At 42.3% G+C, this 20,362-nt stretch overlaps 1 protein-coding gene across 3 annotated transcripts in view; it reads right to left on the minus strand.

Annotated features, from left to right (window-relative positions):
• Window positions 1-20,362, minus strand: part of slc12a2 (solute carrier family 12 member 2) — a 223,177-nt gene that overhangs the window by 112,045 nt on the left and 90,770 nt on the right. For all 3 annotated transcript variants that reach the window (XM_043718081.1, XM_043718096.1, XM_043718088.1), the window contains exons 5-7: window positions 6,621-6,760; window positions 6,295-6,405; window positions 4,720-4,828 (exon numbers count right to left, since the gene is read on the minus strand). In XM_043718081.1, the coding sequence (XP_043574016.1) occupies window positions 4,720-4,828; window positions 6,295-6,405; window positions 6,621-6,760 (360 nt within the window). The remainder of the gene's footprint in view (window positions 1-4,719; window positions 4,829-6,294; window positions 6,406-6,620; window positions 6,761-20,362) is intronic.

The following is a 20,362-nucleotide window of genomic DNA, read 5'->3' on the forward strand; positions in this document are numbered from 1 at the left end:
AAGAGGCATTTGGATGGGTATATGAATAGGAAGGGTTTGGAGGGATATGGGCCGGGTGCTGGCAGGTGGGACTAGATTGGGTTGGGATATCTGGTTGGCATGGACGGGTTGGACCGAAGGGTCTGTTTCCATGCTGTACATCTCTATGACTCTATGTGGTGTTGGAAAAGCAAAAAACAGGTCAGATAGCACCTTAGCAGCAGGCAACTCGATGTTTTGAGCATAAGCTCTTCATCAGGAATGGGATGAAAGACCAACTCAAGCCTGGGGTCCCCCCATGATGTGCTCTGGACCATCAGCAGCAGATTATCTTGGACTGCAACATGATTGGCATATCCACGGGCAAACTCTGTTGATGGGAGCCATACCTAGTACAGAGGAAAATAATATCCAGGCTTTGGATGACAAGTCTTCGAGGAGAAAGTGAGGACTGCAGATGGTGGAGATCAGAGCTGAAAATGTGCTGCTGGAAAAGCGCAGCAGGTCAGGCAGCATCCAAGGAACAGGAGAAGGGCTTATGCCCGAAACGTCGATTCTCCTGTTCCTTGGATGCTGCCTGACCTGCTGCGCTTTTCCAGCAACACATTTTCAGCTTTGGATGACAAGTAGCAAGCAACATTCATGTCACACATGTGGCCATCTCCAAGAAGACAGAATCTAACAGTCACCCCTTAAAATTCTTAGATGGTGTCAAGACTCTTGAGTGTTGTTGGAGCTGCACCCATCCAGGCGATTGGGGAGTATTCCATCACATTCCTGACTTGTGTCTTGTAGATGGTGTTGCTAGCTGCAGGATGCCTAGCTGCTCACTTGCTCTTATTTGAACTAGCCACATAAAATTGTGTTCACTTCAGTCTGTGGAGAATGAAAGTCACCAGGATGTTGATACTGGGGGATTCAATGATGGTATCGCCACTCAATCTTAGGGTATTATAGGCATATAACACTGGTACAGCTACCACCATAGAGAGAAAAACCTGGAGCATGCTAGGACAGGTGGGGGGAGAAAGAGTTCAAGTAATATAGACCAAGTGCTGATCCAGTTCTTGTTCAATATGAAATAAAAAACTGAGAACTGCAAATGCTGGAAGTCTGAAATAAAACTACTGGATAAACCTCAGATCTGGCCAGCATCTGATGAGAGAAAGCAGAGTTATCTTTTAGGTCCAGTGACCCTTGTTCAGAACTATTCAATTTAATCCGTTCCATACATACAACTTAATTGGAGAAAGTCACTGCTTATAGTTTCTCAGCTGTCTGCATTATGCAAGTATACCCAGAGTTTCATAAGCAAATGCTATAGCAGTAGTCTAAACTACAATAAGATGTGCAGGAGGTCCATCGCTGTTTTGCTCAGAGAGCTCACCAGGAGACACTAGAACTTCAGCTACAGCCTGTTCATTCTCCTTTTTAAAAACTAAACGAAGAAATTAGCTGATCTCAGCCGGGATGGGAGGGAAGTACAATTAGCTCAGTGAAGGGTGACAACAATGGTCAGAATTTCAAATTCTGAATGCAACCCATCGATCAATGTAAAACTGTAGCGGTGGCTCAGTGGTTAACACTGCTGCATCACATCACCAGGGACGTGGGTTTAATTCCAGCCTCTGGCTACTGTAAGTGCGGAGTTTGCACATTCTCCCAGTGTCTGCATGGATTTCCTCCGGGTGCTCCGGTTTCCTCCCACAATACAAAGACGTGCAGGTTAGGGTGAATTGGCCACACTAAACTGCCCATAATGTTCAGGGATGTGTAGGTTAGGTGCATTAGATAAGGGTAGAACATAGAACATAGAAGAATACAGCGCAGTACAGGCCCTTTGGCCCTCGATGTTGCGCCGATCCAAGCCCACCTAACCTATACTAACCCACTATCCTCCATATACCTATCCAATGCCCGCTTAAATGCCCATAAAGAGGGAGAGTCCACCACTGCTACTGGCAGGGCATTCCATGAACTTACGACTCGCTGAGTGAAGAACCTACCCCTAACTTCAGTCCTATATCTACCCCCCCCTTAATTTAAAGCTATGCCCCCTTGTAATACCCGACTCCATATGCAGGAAAAGGTTCACACTGTAAATATAGGGTAGGGGGGGGAATGGGTCCAGGATCGGTTGGTCAGAGGCTCAGTGTGGACTTGTTGGGCCGAAGGGCCTGTTTCCACATTATAGGGATTCTAATTTTGTCGGTAAACAGATCAGGTGACAAGAGAGCACAGCGGAGTGGCACAGGATCCGAGGGTTGTATGAGAGGAATTGGAAATTGGATTTTAAAACAATGACGTAGAGAAGGCTGAAATGAGAGAGAAAACAAAAATCTGAAGTTAAGGATGTGATCACAAAGCTGTGGTGTCTGGACAAGTGAGATGTCACTCACTATGCTGTAAACACACTCGGTTGATTTTTGTCTTTTCTGTCTAGTACTACGAAGAGAATGAGAGAAGATAAAAGTAAATACTTCCCTCATTCAAAACAGGATTTTCTGGATTTGCTTACTGCTCAATCTGTCCCAAAACGGGAGGTTTTTTTTGCACTTCATTTTCAAAATAAAGCCCCCACAGTCACTCAAGCTCCAGTAAGCACTTGTGCCCCTCTACACTCAATCTCACTGTACATCCCTTTCATGCAGGGATTCAACAGGAAACAGCTCTAGACGAACATACCACCTCTTATTAAGCAAGTTACAAAGAGCCAGGATGTCACAAGAGTTATTTCCTGTCAGTTTAAACTTCAATAAAGGAACGCAGTATATGATGCCATCAAAATGAGGAAGTGGAGATGCAAGAACAATGTAGCAATTACACAAATGGAGGTTTGGAAAATTTAAAGAAAAGCCAAAACAATTTCTAAATTGAAAATACAAAGTCTAGAAAGCAAAGGTAAATCCAAGTAACAATGACCAAACAAACCTGGGTTTGCTAACTCACAGAAGTGGCAGCAAACGTTTTAGGAGGGAAGGATGTACAGAACTCAGCAAACCCAAAATACACTAGCCCCAAATTCATTGGATTATTCAATTCCCAGAAAGAATGTTACCAAATCTGGAGACAAATTATTACAAGAGCTAATATAAAGTTGAACAAACTAAAGTTTGGAAACAAAACTTTTCAGGTTTAAAAAAAATGCTCTTCAAGGACTCAGCTGATGTATTCCAAAGTAACCAAACCATTTGGATTAGTAAGAATTGAAGAACATGAGAGCGAGGAGGAGGAAGAGGCTGTCCAGACCTTTGAGCCTGCTCTGCCATTTAATAAGGTCATGGCTGATCTTTTCATGGATTCCGATCCACTACCCACCCTCTCACCATAACCCTTAATTCCTTTACTGTTCAAAATCAATCTTTACTTTAGAAGCATTCAGCGAGGTAACCTCGACCACTTCAGTGGGCAGGGAATTTCATAGATTCACAACTGAGGGGTGAAGTTCCTCCTCAATTCAGTCCTAAATCTGCTCCCCCTAATTTTGAGGTTATGCCCTCTTGTAAGAGTTTCATCCGCCAATGGAAACATCCTCTCTACTTCTATGTTATCCATTCCCTTCATAATTTTATATATGTTTCTAAAAAAATCACTCCTCATTCTTCTGAATTTCAATAATATAATCCCAGTCTACTCAGTCTCCCCTCATAAGACAATCCCCTCATCTCCAGAATTGACCCAGTGAACCTCCTCTGTACTCCCTCCAGTGCCAGCACATCCTCTCTCAAGTAAGGAGACCAAAACTAGGTGTGGCCTCACCAGCACCCTATACAGCTGCAACATAACCTCCTTGCTTTTAAACTCAATCCCTTTCGCAATGAAGGACAAAATTACATTTGCCTTCTTAATTACTTGTTGTACCTGCAGACCAACTTTGTGATTCATGCACACGGACACCCAGGTCCCTCTGCAAATCAGCATGCTGCAACTTTTTAACCATTCAAGTAATAGTGCTTTTTATTCCTGTTTTCCTACCAAAATCAATTACTTTACATTTCCCGAAATTGTACTTCTCTGCCAGCCTTCTGCCCACTCACTTCAACTATCGATATCCCGCTGCACATTTCATTCCAAGGGAGAGAAGTTTTAGGTTCAAACTGTGCTCTATATTGCTTTGGTTGTTCAGCTGGATTGACTGACTAGGCATTGGTGGGAGTAGCTGCAGCTTGCAAAGAGGAGGAGAACAGGAGGTGCTCTGCACACTATTGCTATCAACTATCCCTGCCAGAAGTAGTATTTGGCAATGTCCAGTTGGTGGTCATTGTCCTACGTAGTGCCGGCTACACACTGCATCAGGATTCAATGAGAAGACAGTGAGGATTGCAGATGCTGGAGATCAGAGTAGAGTGTGTCGCTGGAAAAACAAAGCAAGTCAGGCAGCATCCGAGGAGCAGCAGAATCAACATCTGATGAAAGGCTTATGCCCAAAACGTTGATTCTCCTGCTCCCTCAGATGCTGCCTGACCTGCTTTGTTTTTCCAGCACTACACACTACTCTGGATCAGGAATCAGAGACAGAACAGATACATGGCTACTTGAATAACTTTAATCATGTCACTGGCCCATTCAGATTGTGGGGTTGAGAAAGAGCAGTCATAATAACCTGACCGACCCAAACCTGAAACAACAGTTTTTAAACCCTTTCTTCCGGATGTCCTAGAAGTATTGCTGTACACTAATCGTCAGACTCTCAGACGATAGAGTCATGAATATAAAATTTAATTTTATTTCTCCACTTACTTTGATAATTAAAAAATCCTTTTGCTCGTTTGTCATGAGCTGGGATGAAAGTTCCCACAGCAAAGTTACCGATGGCTATCAGCAGAATTCCCAAAAGCACAATTTGAGCCTGCAATAAAAGAAAATTTTAAAAAGGACCATTTAAATTACAATCATTACTCTGGAAAGTTCACAATGTGTTGTGCAAGATGCTCTGTCAATAGCAGGCTTCAATTAGTAGTATAGATGACATCACAAGGGTACGTTGTGGGTAATTGTCCGTTTTGTTCACTAGAGACCTGCCAATAGCACTGGGCTTCGCATATTTATCTTTCTCTGCTGTTTACCAGAAAGCTTACAAGTAACAGCATATAAGTTATTCTCACACCTAAACACCAACACAAATTGCTAGAAACAAGAATATATTCCCACAAGGCAACCACACAATTAATAAATGTCTAATTCTGAATATATATTCAAGAACTGGGCTGACTTGCTGCAGTTATACAGGGAATTGCCGAGGTCACAGCATGACTAGTGTGTGCAGTGTTATCTGAGGATATTCTTGCTCTAAAAGAGTGCGCGGGGGTGGGGGCGTAATCAGATGATTCCTGGGATGGCAGGAATAATGCATGAGGACAGATAGAGTTGGATAAGATTGTATTCAATGGAGATCAGAAATAATGGCAGGGGGAGGGGAGTGGGGGAAAGAGACCGACAGAGGATGTGCAAAAATGCATGCAAGAAACAAACAGAAAAGGAAAAAAAAAGAGAAAGAAAAGGATAGAGATGAGCCTATGGAATTCACTACCACAGAAAGCAGTTGAAATGATGCACAGTTTTGATCTCAAGGAGTTGGAGCTATTGGATTGGATGATCGTCACAATCATATTGACTAGTGCAGCAGGCTTAAAAAGGGCTGAATGGCCAACTCCTAACCCCATCTTCCTTTGTTCCGATTTAATGCTTCCCCTTACTCCAAGCTGTCAGTTGCATTCTCTCCATAAAATATGGGTGGCACGGTCGCTCAGTGGTTAGCACTGCTGCCTCAAGTACCAGGGACCCAGGTTAAATTCCAACCTTGGGCGACTGTCTGTGTGGAGTTTGCACATTCTCCCCGTGTCTGCGTGGGTTTCCTCCGGGTGCTCCGGTTTCCTTCCACAGTCCAAAGATGTGCAGGTCAGGTGAATTAGCCATTCTGAATTGCCCATAGTGTTAGGTGTTTTAGTCAGAGGGAAATGGGACTGGGTGGGTTTCTTTTCGGAGGGTTGGTGTGGACTTGTTGGGCCGAAGGGCCTGTTTCCACAGTGTGGGGAATCTAATCGAATATACTGGCAAGATCCAACCTTGCCTCCCATCCCACTGCCTTCAAACATTTGAGTTCACCAATGTGGGTCTAAATTCTTCCCGCTGAATTTAAACAAAAAAAAAGCTTTTAAGCAGCTTCTTAGACTTGTCCCAAAGCACAAATATTGAACGAAAATGTATAAACTTTATGGTGTTGATACTGAAAATATCAACACTTCAGACAAAGCTTTACAGAGAGCAAATACTGCATTCATTTTCCAGTATTTCTTTCAGGCTTCAGATTTCTACCTTAGCTTCCCATTCCATTCCTGCGACCGATATACCAAACAGGACCACAACAGTAATGGTTCCTATGATCCTGATATCGTTCACTTCATCAATCATGAGCGCATTATGTTCCTCAAAAAGTGAAAAGAAAATGAAATGAATCAACTTGAAGTAAAACAGATTAGGCCATCGCATTCATTACTCATTTCATTAATGTTTAAAAAAAAAACGGTTAAGGTTTTACAAAAAAACCACTAAAGGTAAATGAGGACTTTGATATTTAAAATTTGTGCTCTTTCAAATACTTTAGAGAAACATACACCATTTGATTCAGCCAAATCACTTACCACAAGCAAATCTCGAACAGTCTCTGCAAAGCCAACCACATACATGGCTACAGCTACCGCATTGGCAAAGGCAAAAATGAGGCCAATTGCGCCACCGAACTCCGGCCCCAAACTTCTGGATATCAAATAGTATGCTCCACCTACAGAGAAATGCAATTTTATTGCCATTTGTTTGGAGACAGCATCCGCTTTGCGGGAGGACAGAGTGACATGTACAAGTGAAAGCAAAAATTACGTTAAATTAGATGTAAAACAAATGAAAGCCAGGAGGTGCACAGGGCGTGATCTCAAAAGCTTGAAAGCATTGTGAAAATGTGGAGAGGATAATGATAAACTTCAATAGGACATTGGTTTGTAGAATGAAGTTTAGTAGAAAATAAAAAGCGGTTTAATTTTGCTGAGAAGAATGAGGAAAGTCCGTCTAAAATATTGAATACAATTGCACGGGTATGGGGAGCATATGCACGTCCAGAAATCATTGCAAGTCACAGGGTATGTGGAGACAATGGGTAATAAAAGCAGCTGGAATCCTCACCTTCAGGGCATCAGAACACAAAATCAAGGATATAAAACTTTAAACCGGTGTAACAGTGGTTTACCTGTCATGAGAGAAAGACTGTCTACGACACTGGGTACAAAGCTCAAGGGAAAGGTAGGAAGGCAGCAAAAATGCAGAAATCTGAAACATTGTCAGATTGGAGAACAGCCCCATTTTCATCAATGAGAAAAGGAAAGGTTGAGAAGATATATGAGATAGGTGTTTAAAATCATGAAGGTCTTGGCAGGATCAAAGAGAAGCATGGTTTCCAGTTGAGGAAATATGGAGAACCAGGAGGACCTAGAGGGAGTATGACCAGTAAAAGCAGCAACAGTAATAAAGAACAATGTCTTTAAATAAAAACTGAATTATCAGAATCAAGCACGCTCTACCTGAGACTACATCAGCATCCACTACAATCACAAATTAGATAGTCATCTAAATAGAGAAGAAATAGGCAGATATGTGAGTAAAAAGGCAGGAGTGTGGGACTAAAATGGGTTGCTCCCTTGCTGCAGGAGTATCAGTAGGATAAACCAAATGCCCTTCTACACTGTATTCAAGCACTCTACCATTTATGAAATTCAATAAATTTTTTCAATAGCTTGAAGAAGCTTGTTAAACTTCTACACCCTAGATTCACACACAGGTTAAAAAGATGTGCTAAACAGTAGCGTGTTATTGAGTACTAAAACTAGTCATTTTCATTTTAAGATGATGATTCATCTGTGATGGAATGTCACAAACAAATGGGAGCACACATTGTTCTGTGATACAAACAGTAACCTCTTGCATTCGTTACCCTTGATTACATTAAACCCCCGTATCTCACGCAAGTAGGCATCAAGTATCTTTTTAAAAAGAAACAAGACAGTCACAAGCCAGGCATCCATCTACACGGAACAACTGCGCCCATAATCAAAGTGCTCGGTTCTATAAAGCTCAATTATTTGAGTCAATCATTTGGCGTGGCTTGGTGCCATCACTGAGCCAAGATGACTCATGGACAGGGTTATTGGGAGGAACAAACTTGCTATTCATAGTTTCCTCCTTTGCCTTGGCTTGAGTTGACTCCTAACCATCTACCACCACCTGTAACGAGATAAGGATTGCTTATGAATGCTACCATTCAGTTCCCAGGGCATGTTTTCCTGGATGACCTTCATCAATAAGAAATGCCATGGCAACAAATATGACTTTGGGAGCAAGACAGGAAAATCGGAGTTCAAAATACACTGGTTTTAAAACTGAAGAAAAAAAAAACAAGTCTTAATTTGGCTCACAGCCCAAGGGGGAATGCAACCAAGTCCTGGATTCCAGCACGGTCTTGAGAACTGGTCACAGTCAATCTTAGTCATAGTTTAATCATCCACTGTATGCTTGCAACACAATACAGTGAGGTACCACAACCAATACAGATCAAAACATCAAAAATCATGTCAGTGAGATACTGTTTTAAACCATCAAATTTAAAATAAAAGGTCAGGACTGAGGGAACCTACATCTCAGTTGTAGATAATTTGAACTTAGTTTTAGTTATTGTTGTACTATTGTCAACCTAACAGATGAAAACTAGCACCATATTAAAGTAAAATTATATAACATGGTTGCCCTTTTTATTAAAGTCATTTGCAAGATACTATCACCCATTTTACGTTTCTTTAAAACATGCACCTTTGAGGTGTCAGATGTTTCAGGAATTAAGAGTTTTCCAGTGAAAACATGATGCACCCATTCACTTAAAATTTTCAAAGGAATGTGGTATAAACAAAATCAAAATTCAGAATTTTTCATCTGAACTGTCAGTGCTTCCACATCACAAAATATTTAAGGATTGCTTACTCAAGTTCGAGCTTTCAGAATTTAAAGTATAATGGCTACAGCACAAACACCTATTATTTACTATCTCTGCTATCTAACACTGATCTGCTTGTACTGCTCGCAACACAAAGCTTTTCACTGTGCCTCGGTACACCTGACAATAAATTCAATTCAATTCAATTCAATTCAATTCAATTCAATTCAATTCATGACTAAAAAAAACAAATTGTGGAGAAACCATAACTAAATGGCCAAAATATCCCAGATTTCATTCACACCTTACTGATCATTTGATCTATTAAAATCGTATAGCACGTGTCAAAAGTAGTCAGGCATATTTAATTACTGTTAGTAACATGGTGCAATTATGAAAAATCATTTACTTGTTAAATGCGACAGCACCTTTCTAATCTTTAGAAGTGTCTACTCATTAATGTGTGATAAACAGCACTGGGTGTCTGTTATGCAACTCTTTCTTCAGCATTATCACAAGCAAGTGAACATTAACTGAATCAAGAATATTCACAATTCTCATCATGCCACAGAATTTCATTGTTGTGGAAAAGCCTTAATGACAAGGCTCTCATCTACTGTTTATTTGCATTTGCAACTAAAACCTTGAATGGGTCAGCTAAACAAAATTCAATTTGAAGCACGCTGACAGATTTAAGAAAGATGAACAAATTTTTGTAAGAGTTCATGAAGCATTTCATTTTCATAAAAAATGCTTTGTTACAGGAGCCCATATGATTCTGTCAAATATTAAACTGGATCAGATAAGCTTGAATATCAGCGGGCATAGGAATTCTAAATCCAAACAGATCGAAGTGAAAAAATTAATGAACGATTGTATAGCATTACACAACATGATGAATGGGTGCATCATGTTTTCACTGGAAAACTCTTAATTCCTGAAACATCTGACACCTCAAAGGTGCATGTTTTAAAGAAACGTAAAATGGGTGATAGTATCATGGTTGCCCTTTTTAATAAAAAGGGCAACCATGTTATATAATTTTACTTTAATATGGTGCTAGTTTTCATCTGTTAGGTTGACAATAGTACAACAATAACTAAAACTAAATCATACCATGAAGTCCTCAGCAATCTGCACCATAAAAGAATTATGGTTTGTACAGTAAACAGAATTGTATACTTTACTTCATAAGGATGTCCTCAAGCCCAAGATTAGTTACTGAAAGTCTGGAAACAAGCATATTTAAATTCCATATGCACAGTTCATAGACTTTCCTACACCATAGCACAGATTGCTTACAGTCAGTGTCTGATCAATTCCTTGTCTAAGCTTTGACAGAAAAATAACTTGCAAAAAGGATCACATGAAGAAATGGATAGGCATTTTCCAAAATGGACTCCATCTTGTAAACCTTAGATATTTAACACAGTGGATCTGGTAGCAGTCTAGAAAGAGTCAAAAACAGATAAAATTTGATAATAATGGGACGAAGGGACTCTTTCTCTGTTAAAGAAAATTACATGGCTACTCTATACCATGAAGACAAAATAAAACAGGAGCAAAATAAAAAGCACCATGCTTCATTTTAAATGCAGAAGTCTCAATGTTTACAGCAGAAAAGCATGGTACACTCAGTGTGGAAGTGCATTACACTCCTGTGTGCTCACATGCAAGGTTTTTAGTAACACGAGAAAGGTCCTCAGTTTCAAACATTGACATTTCACGTCAGTGGTTTAGTGGACGAGTAAAGGAATTGAGGCTTTGGGAAGGATTAAAACTAATGGGATGAAGTTTCCATGCAATTAAGCTCTGAAAAATACCATAGTTTTTTTTGAAATATTTTTGAAAAAGAATATTCCCTTCTTTCAGGCTCTACCTAATGAGGCAATCTCAACAAATTTGTAGGTTGAAGTTTCCACTGGATGCTATGATTTATGATAAAGTGATTTAGTGTTTCCAAAGTAATGTGGTATCACAAATGCAAAAATTCTCTGAACCAGGACGGGATGGCAGTGCAATAAATCTTCCTCCAGCAAAACAATTGCTTTAGAGTAGCAACCTGATGCAATATTCTCATACACAAAATGATTTATCGCAAACTAAGTTAGATACAAATAGTTTATAACATTCAACATTGAAGTTCTTTAACTGATTTTAAAATCAGTAAAAATTAGTTTAGAACTGTAATGTGGTATTTACTCGTCACATTGTTCCACCCTGGCCAGTTCTTGGTAAGTTAAAGTTTAATTTTAAAATGCATCATTTTCAAAATATGTACAGCACATCCAGTTGTGGTTACTTATGAAAAACACAAATTTAAAATCAAACAACATTAAGTGATTAAGAAGCTTCCTCATGATAACGGAGATGAAAGCTGAGGTAATGAGGGACCCTCGTTGAGAGAAAAAGTGCAGAATTATACTTGCCTTTGAAATATTTACAGCACTAATGCCTATACTTGTACATTAGATTTAAGCTCTTATATAGAACATAGAAAAGTACAGCACAGAACAGGCCCTTTGGCCCACAATGCTGTGCAGAGGTTTAATCCGAATGTAAAATATAGTAACTTAATTTTCCCATCCCCTCAACTCATTGCTTCCATGTGCATGTCCAGCAATCACTTAAAATGTCCCCAATAACTCTGCTCCCACCACCACAGCTGGCAACACATTCGATGGATTCACAACTCTCTGCATAACGAACCTACCTCCGACATCTCCTCTATACCTTCCTCCTAATATCTTCAAACTAGGACTCCTCGTACCAGTCAATCCTGCCCTGGGGAAAAGTCTCTCTATCTATTCCTCTCATTATTTTGTACACCTCAATCATGTCTCCTCTCTTCCTCCTTCTCTCCAGGGAGAAAGGTCTGAGCTCAGTCAACCTTTCTTCATAAGACAAGCCCTCCAGTCCAGGCAACATCCTGGTAAACCTTCTTTGCACCCTCTCCAAAGCCTCTATCTTTCCTATAGTAGGGTGACCAGAACTGGACACAATATTCCAAGTGTGGTCTCACCAGGGACTTGTAGAGCTGCAGCAAAACCTCAGAGCTCTTGAACTCAATCCCCCTGTTAATGAAAGCCAAAACACCACATGCTTTCTTAACAACTCTATCCATTTGGGTGGCAACTTTGAGGGATCTATGTACTTGCGCACCCAGATTCCTCTGTTCCTCCACACTGCCAAGAATCCGGTCATTAATCCGATATTCAGCATTTGAGTTAGACCTTCCAAAATGCATCACTTCGCATTCATCCAGGTTGAACTCCACCTGCCATTTCTCAGCCCAGCTCTGCATCCTGTCTATGTCGCGCTGCAGCCTGCAGTAGCCCTCAATACTATCGACAACACCTCCAACCTTTGTGTCATCTGCAAATTTACTAAAACAACCCCTCAACCTCCTCAAAAGTAATTTATAAAAACTACAAAGAGCAGAGGCCCAAGAACAGAGCCCTGCGGGACACCACTCAATACTGACCTCCAGGCAGAGTACTTTCCACCTATAACCACTCTCTGCCTTCTGTCAGCCAGTCAATTCTGAATCCAGACAGCCAAATATCTCTGCATCCCATACTTCCTGACTTTATGAATGAGCCAACCATGGGGAACCTTATCAAACGCCTTGAAGTGCAGATACACCACATCCACTGCTCGACCATCATCGACCTGTCTGGTCACCTCCTCAAAGAACTCTAAGTTGTGTGAGGCATGACCTGCCCCTCACAAAGCCATGCTGACTGCCTTTAATCACACTATGCTTCGCCAAAGTCATCGATCCTACCCCTCAGAATTCTTTCCAAACCTTTGCTGACCACAGACATAAGACTGACTGGTCTGTAATTGCCAGGGATTTCCCCATTACCCTTCTTGAAAAGAGGAACAACATTCGACTCCTTCCAATCCTCCGGTATGGCTCCTGTGGAGAGCGAGGCAGCAAAGATCTTCGCCAGCAGCTTAGCAACCTCCTTTCTCACTTCCCGGAGCAGCCTGGGATAAACCTGGTCTGGCCCTGGGGACTTATCAATCTTAATGTTTGCCAAAATTTCCAGCACATCAACTCCATCAATCTTGATCTGTTCAAGCCTGTATGCCAGATCCTCAAAGTTCTCATTCACATCAGGGTCCCTTTCCTCAGAGAAAACCGAAGCAAAAAACTCATTTAGGGCTTCCCCTATCTGCTCAGACTCCACGCACAAGTTCCCTCCACTATCCCTGATCGGCCCTACCTTCTCCCTGATCACTCTCTTTTGCCTCAGGTATGAGTAAAATGCTTTTGAGTTCTCCCTAATCCTTCTTGCCAAACCTTTCTCGTGCCCCCTCCTGGCTCTCCTCAATCCATTTCTGAGCTCCTTTCTAGCAAGCCTGTAATCCTCCAAAGCTGTGCTAGATCCTTGCTTCCTCCACCTTACGTAAGCTGCCTTCTTCCTTTTGACGAGAAGCTCCTCGGTTCTCGTCATCCAAGGTTCCTTAATCTTACCCCTTCTTACCTGTCTCAGAGGAACAAATTCACTCGCAACAACTGCCCCTTAAACAGTGTCCACATGTCTGCTGTGCCCTTTCTGTGGAACAATTGCTCCCAGTCTGTACTTCCCAATTCCTGTCTGATAGTGTCATAATTTCCTTTTCCCAGTTAAATATCTTCCCTCGGTAACTGCTCCTTTCCCTCTCCAAGGCTATGCTAAATCTGAGGCAGTTGTGATCACTGTCACCAAAGTGTTCTCCCACCGCAAGATCGGACACCTGTCCTGGCTCATTGCCGAGCACTAAATCCAAAATGGCCTCTCCCCTCATCGGTCTGTCTACGTACTGAGTAAGGAAACGCTCCTGAACACACCTGACAAAACAGCTCCATCCAAACCATCTGCACTTAGGAGGGTCAAGTCGATATTGGGAAAGTTGAAATCGCCCATAACACAACCCCTGCTACATCTACACTTTACCAAAATCTGCTGGCCTATCAGTTCTTCAATCTCCCTACTGCTATTCGGGGGTCTGCAGAAAACCCCCAATGCGGTGGCTGCTCCCTTGCTGTTCCTAACTCCCACCCATACTGACTCAGTAGACAAATCTTCCTCAACAACCTTCATTTCCGTAGCTGTGATGCAATGCTACACCCCCTCCTCTTTTTTCCACCCTCCCTATTCTTTTTAAATGTTTTAAACCCTGGAACATCAAGCAACCATTCCTGCCCCTGTGAAACCCACATCTCTGTTATGGCCACAATATCGTAGCCCCAAGTACTGATCCATGCTCTAAATTCATCACTCTTATTTCTGACACTCCTTGCGTTGAAGCAGAAACACTTTAGCTGATCCCTTCGTTTCATTGTGAGAGAAACCTTCCCGATAGATTCACTACATCCTGTCACTGCCCCATCTGCAACTGTCCCCCTCTCAGATATGTGGCACTGATTCCCACCCCCCTGCCAATCTAGTTCAAACCTTCCCGAATCACACGAGCAAATCTCCCACCCTGGACATTTGTGCCCCTCAAGTTCAGGTGCAACCCGTCCTTCGTGTAGAGGTCCCACCTTCCCCAGAAGGTATCCCAATGGTCGAGGTATCTGAATCCCTCCCTCCTGCACCAGCCTCGTAGCCACGTGTTAAGCTGCACTCGCTGCCTGTTCCTCACCTCACCATCTTGTGGCGCAAGTAGCAAACCTGAGATCAATACTCTACATGTCCTGCTCTTCAGCTTCCAACCTAAGTCTCTAAACTGTTTTACTCACCTTCCTAACAGTGTTTTGCTCCTCCCTCACACCTCTCGGCAAATGGATGTAAATAAATTTCTTGCATGTAAAGAAATATGTTGGCTTTTTCTCATGGCCTCTGGCTCCCCACCCCACTCTCTCTTGGATCTTCACAATGAGCAGTGAAAGAAGGGGGTCAGGTTACAGTACAGACCATTGATAAAATGGCACTAATTAGGTCTCAACCTCAAGTCAGAACGTCTGCAAAATGAAGCCTAAACAAAACTTAATTGTCAACTCAAACAATAGCCCTCTTAGCTCTGATTTTAAAGCAATTGACTCAAAACGTGATAACTTAAAATAGAAACTTGCTCCATTAGCTTTGGCACGGGTAGCTTGGCCATGCAGTTGCAATTGGCCAAAACAGGTCATGCGTATCATTTCCACCAGATTTTGGGGCAAAGTCTGCTTCCTACAGGACTGTATTTCAAACCAGCATTAAGCACACCACAGTATTTGCATTCAACTCACTTTCACAAAATTCTGGTGGTAAAAACTATAGGCAGTCAGGTCCAACCTTAAAATGCTCATCAGTGCTAACTAAGCAAGTGAGGAAAAATAATTGACAGTCACACTCAATAAATAGCTGAGAGAAATGATGGATAATATTGAAGGACAGGTACCAGGAAGAGATAATTTGTACAAAGCAATTTCCAAAAAGGTTCATAGACATGAGAGTACGGCATTCAAAAGTAGCCAACACAACCAAGATCGTCAAATTTTATTTTCCGTGTGTAAACATGCCAGCGTCCCCACTCCTAGGCAAGTGGATGGAGGAAACCTGACAAACCGATATGAAACACTGTACATACAGTTGATACTGAAGTCAGTCACAATCAATTGGATAACTGTATTTTTCTTACTTCCAGTCTCCTTTTAAAGTATTGAAGGGACATGTTGACCACCTCACCCAGCAAGTTTAATAATTTCGACAAGCTACTTTGACAGAGTTACTTTTAGGGTTTGGCTTCAATCTTCAGATCAGCAATCGAACAGAATTATTTCCCCAAATTTCCCTTGGCCAATGTGTTTTTTTTAAAACCCTGCATAATGTTTTTCAGTGTATAAGGGGGGAGTTTAAAAGATTTAGGATTTTAATTTTATGAGTTTAGCTGCATCTAGAATGTAGTTGCTGTGATAGATAGTGATTTCTTGTTAAGTACAGAAACCCGGTCCATGTTTTCAACAGCCTGGGTTGGACAAAACAAAATCATGGAGTTTAGAGATTTTGCACATTTATTTTAAAGACTTTACATTGTAATGATTCTACACCTCACTGAGCTGCAATGGGTGTTACTGGGTAATAAACTTCAACTCAAAACAAGGTGATTGGCTCTTTACAGTAAAACATTAGTTATATATTAAGCACGTTGAAGTACTATCTTCAGCTGTAACCAGCCAGGGAGGCTGTTAAAAGACAGGTTTGCGGGGGAAGGTGGGGGGGGCGGGGGGTGATAGAGAGCGAGCGAAAGAATTAAGTGGTTCATCCTTCCACACTTGATCATAACAGTATTGCGAGCTCACATTCAGACTAGTCTCTCATTTACAAAAGATGCCTGCAACAGATTAGTGGGTCAGCCAACAGGGCTCAAATAGGGAGCATCCTCACTTCTGGATCAAATCAGATAGTTGACTGTGTGCTGTAGGTTTACAGGGAGTTCATGAGGAGTCAGTAAACAGAGGGCCCATTAGCTGTCTTTAGAGGAAACATGCCCAGTGTCCTGGTCAATCCATATCACGGTGAGGTGCTGGAAGACTGGAGGTTGGCTAACATGGTGCATGTTTAAGGGTGGTAAGGACAAGCCAGGGAACTATAGGCCAGTGAGCCTGACGTCAGTGGTGGGCAAGTTGTTGGAGGGAATCCCGAGGGACAGGAAGCACATATTTGGAAAGGCAAGGACTGATTCGGGATAGTCAACATGGCTTTGTGCATGGAAAATCATGTCTCAAACTTGATTGAGTTTTTTGAAGTAACAAAGAGGATTAATGAGGGCAGAGCAGTAGATGTGATCTATATGGACTTCAGTAAGGCATTTGACAAGGTTCCCCATGGGGAACTGATTAGCAAGGTTAGATCTCATGGAACACAGGGAGAACTAGCCATTTGGATACAGAACTGGCTCAAAGGTAGAAGATAGAGGATGGTGGTGGAGGGTTGTTTTTCAGACTGGAGGCCTGTGACCATTGGAGTGCCACAAGGCTCAGTGCTGGGTCCACTACTTTTTGTCATTTACATAAATGATTTGGATGCAAGCATAAGAGGTATAGTTAGTAAGTTTGCAGATGACACCAAAATTGGAGGTGTAGCGGACAGCGAAGGGGATTACCTCAGATTACAACAGGATCTTGACCAGATAGGCCAATGGGCTAAGAAGTGGCAGATGGAGTTTAATTCAGATAAAAGCAAGGTGCTGTGTTTTGGGAAAGCAAATCTTAGCAGGACTTATACACTTAAATGGTAAGGTCCTAGGGAGTGTTGCTGAACAAAGATCTTCGTGTGCAGGTTCATAGCTCCTTGAAAGTGGAGTTGCAGGTAGATATGATAGTGAAAGTGGTGCTTGGTATGCTCTTTTATTGGTCAGAGTATTGAGTACAGGAGTTGGGAGGTCAAGTTGCGGCTGTACAGGACATTGGTTAGGCCACTTTCGGAATATTGCGTGCAATTCTGGTCTCCTTCCTATCGGAAAGATGTTGTGAAACTTGAAAGGGTTCAGAAAAGATTAGAGGGCATAGGTTTAGGGTGAGGGGGGAAAGATATAAAAGAGACCTAAGGGGCAACTTTTTCATGCAGGGAGTGGTACGTGTATGGAATGAGCTGCCAGAGGAAGTAGTGGAGGCTGGTACAATTGCAACATTTAAGTGACATTTGGATGGGTATATGAATAGGAAGGGTTTGGAGGTCTATGGGCCAGGTGCTGGCAGGTGGGACTAGATTGGGTTGGGACATCTGGTCGGCATGGACAGGTTGGACCGAAGGGTCTGTTTCCATGCTGTACATCTCTATGACTCTAAGTGGGAGCTTGTTCTGTGCAAATTGGATGCTGCCTTTCCCAGGTATCGAAACGTTTGAGACACACTGTGGTCCTGATGAAAGAAACAAATGTACAAAAGGAAAAAAAAGTCTTTCATTCCTTTAAAATTTGTTCGGCTGCCATACCTTGCGCAGGTTGTGTTCTCTTACCACTAACCCCCTCCCCAACCCCCAACTTAATTTCTTTCTGCTCTGAGATAATGGGCCATTTTTTGGTGATGCAGCTTCAAGACAGCATTTTGTCAGAGCAGCCAATTAGCAACAGGATTCCAAACTTCCAGATCAGCTTGGGTTCAGTTGGTAGCACATTTGCCTCAGGTTGATCTCCAGGTGCCACTCCAGTGCAATGCAGAGTGAGTATTTCACTGTCAGACATACCATTTCTCAGGTGAGATTAAACAAGACTCCATCTCTGTTTGGGTTGATGCAGAGGATTATGTTGAGGAGCAGAGCTGTTGTAGTTAGTGTCTGGGCTAATAGTGATCTTGCCAACACCACAAAACGATGATTGTCTAGTTATCATTGAATTGCTGTTGAGGAAGAGTCTGGGGTGACAATTATAACAGTAACTATACTTCAAAAGTCCCTCCATGGCTGTAAACTGATTGAAGCTCGTTAGTGGCCATGGGAAGCACTATATAAATGCAAGTCTTGTTCCTACCACTCCACCCACCAACTTATGGAGGATGGGCAATACAATGTGGTTATTTGGACAGGAAAGGTTGTGGATTTAAAACAAAAAAGATCAATGCAGCTTTACAAAGTTCACTGTGGGCTGCTGCACCCACAAACGGGGAGGAGACTGAGGAAGGCTGCTCCTCTGGGACTCTCACTCTTACAGGGAAGTTTGCTGAGGGAGTAGAGACTTCAATAATGAAAAAAGGTGAAGCCACAAGCACCTTTATTAAGCAAGGAAACCTGGCTGGAAGGGAGCCAAGGAAATGAGCAGTAACTGTGTGACCTCTCTAACCTACACCGTCAGAACATGGGTGGTTAGCACTACTGCCTCACAGCGCCAGGGACCCAGATTTGATTCCCACCTCAGGCGACTGACTGTGTGGAGTTTGCACATTCTCCCAGTGTCTGCGTGGGCTTCCTCCGGTTCCCTCTCACAGTCCAAAGATGTGCAGGTCAGGTGAATTGGCCATGCTAAATTGCCCATAGTGTCAGGTGAAGGGGTAAATGTAGGGGAATGGGTCTGGGTGGGTTGTGCTTTGGCGGGTTGGTGTGGACTTGTTGGGCTGAAGGGTGTTTCCACACTGTAATCTAATCTTAAAAAACGTGGTGACAGTGCAACTCGACAGTGCAATGATTAAACCTTTCACTCTGTCAGTTTTACTGAGACACCATCCTTTCTGTCATATTCCTGCCTCCTACAAACAGCGGGGTTATAGAGTGATCGGCTGCTCTTGTGTGAAAGAGGATTTCCACTGGGAAAGTGGTTAGAATTCCCAACGTCTTCACCAAACCAGCTGGGAAAGTGGCCAGAGCAGGAACTCACCACAATCTGGTCCAACATTTATAGCCTCATACAGTAGGAAACCAACCCTTTGGTCCAACCAGCCCATGCAACCAGGTTACCAAACTGCACTGTCCACACTTGGCCCCCATCCCTTCAAATTGTTCCTATTCATAAACTTATCCAAAAGCCTTTTAAACATTGTAACTGTACCTGCACTCACCACTCTCTCTGGCAATTCATTCCCCACACAAACCACTGTTCTCATGTCCTTATGAAATCTTTCACCTTAACATGTCCTAGTTTTCAACTCCTCCACCCCTTATGAAAACTATCTTTGCTATTCACTCATCTATACGCTACATGATTTTATAAACCTCTGAAAAGGTCACCCCTCAACCGCCTACACCCCAGTGATAAAATCCCAGCCTATTTTCAAAACTCAAAACACTCCGTTACCCTGGCATATCTTTTATAAATCCTCTCCAGTTTAATAATATCCTTCCTTTAACAGGGAGGCCAGAACTACAGTATTCCAGAAGAGGCATCACCAACATCTTGTACAACTGCAAAATGACATCCCAATTCCTATACTCAAACGTGAGCAACGTAGACAAGTGTGTTAAACACCTTCTTAACTACCCTAACAAATGGTGATGAAAATTTCAAAGAATTGTGCCTGAACCCTTAGGTCTCTGTTCTACAACACTACCCAAGGCCCTACCATTAATTAAGTCCTGTCCTTGTTTTACAAAAATGCAGCACCTTGCATTTATCCAAATTAAACTCCATCTGGCACTCCTCTGCCCAGTGGCCCAATTGATAAAGATCTCTTTGTAATCTTAGGTAACCTTCTTCACTATCCACTGTAACCACCAATTTTTGTGTCACCCGCAAACTTGTGAACCATGCCTATATTCTCATCCAAATAATTTATTTAAATGAGAAACAAAAGGGGACCCAGCACCAATCCTTATGGAACAGTTAGTCACAAGCTTCCAGTCTAGAAACCCTCTCCCACCACCCCGTCTCCCCTCCCAACAAGGCAATTTTGTATCCAACCGGCAAGCTCACTCTGAATCCCATGTGAGCTAACTTTACTAATCAGTCTACTATGTAGAACCTTGTCATAGACTTTACTGAAGTCCATATCGACAATGTTTA

This window comes from Chiloscyllium plagiosum, chromosome 2 (assembly GCF_004010195.1).
Source record: "Chiloscyllium plagiosum isolate BGI_BamShark_2017 chromosome 2, ASM401019v2, whole genome shotgun sequence".
Lineage (NCBI taxonomy): Eukaryota > Metazoa > Chordata > Chondrichthyes > Orectolobiformes > Hemiscylliidae > Chiloscyllium > Chiloscyllium plagiosum.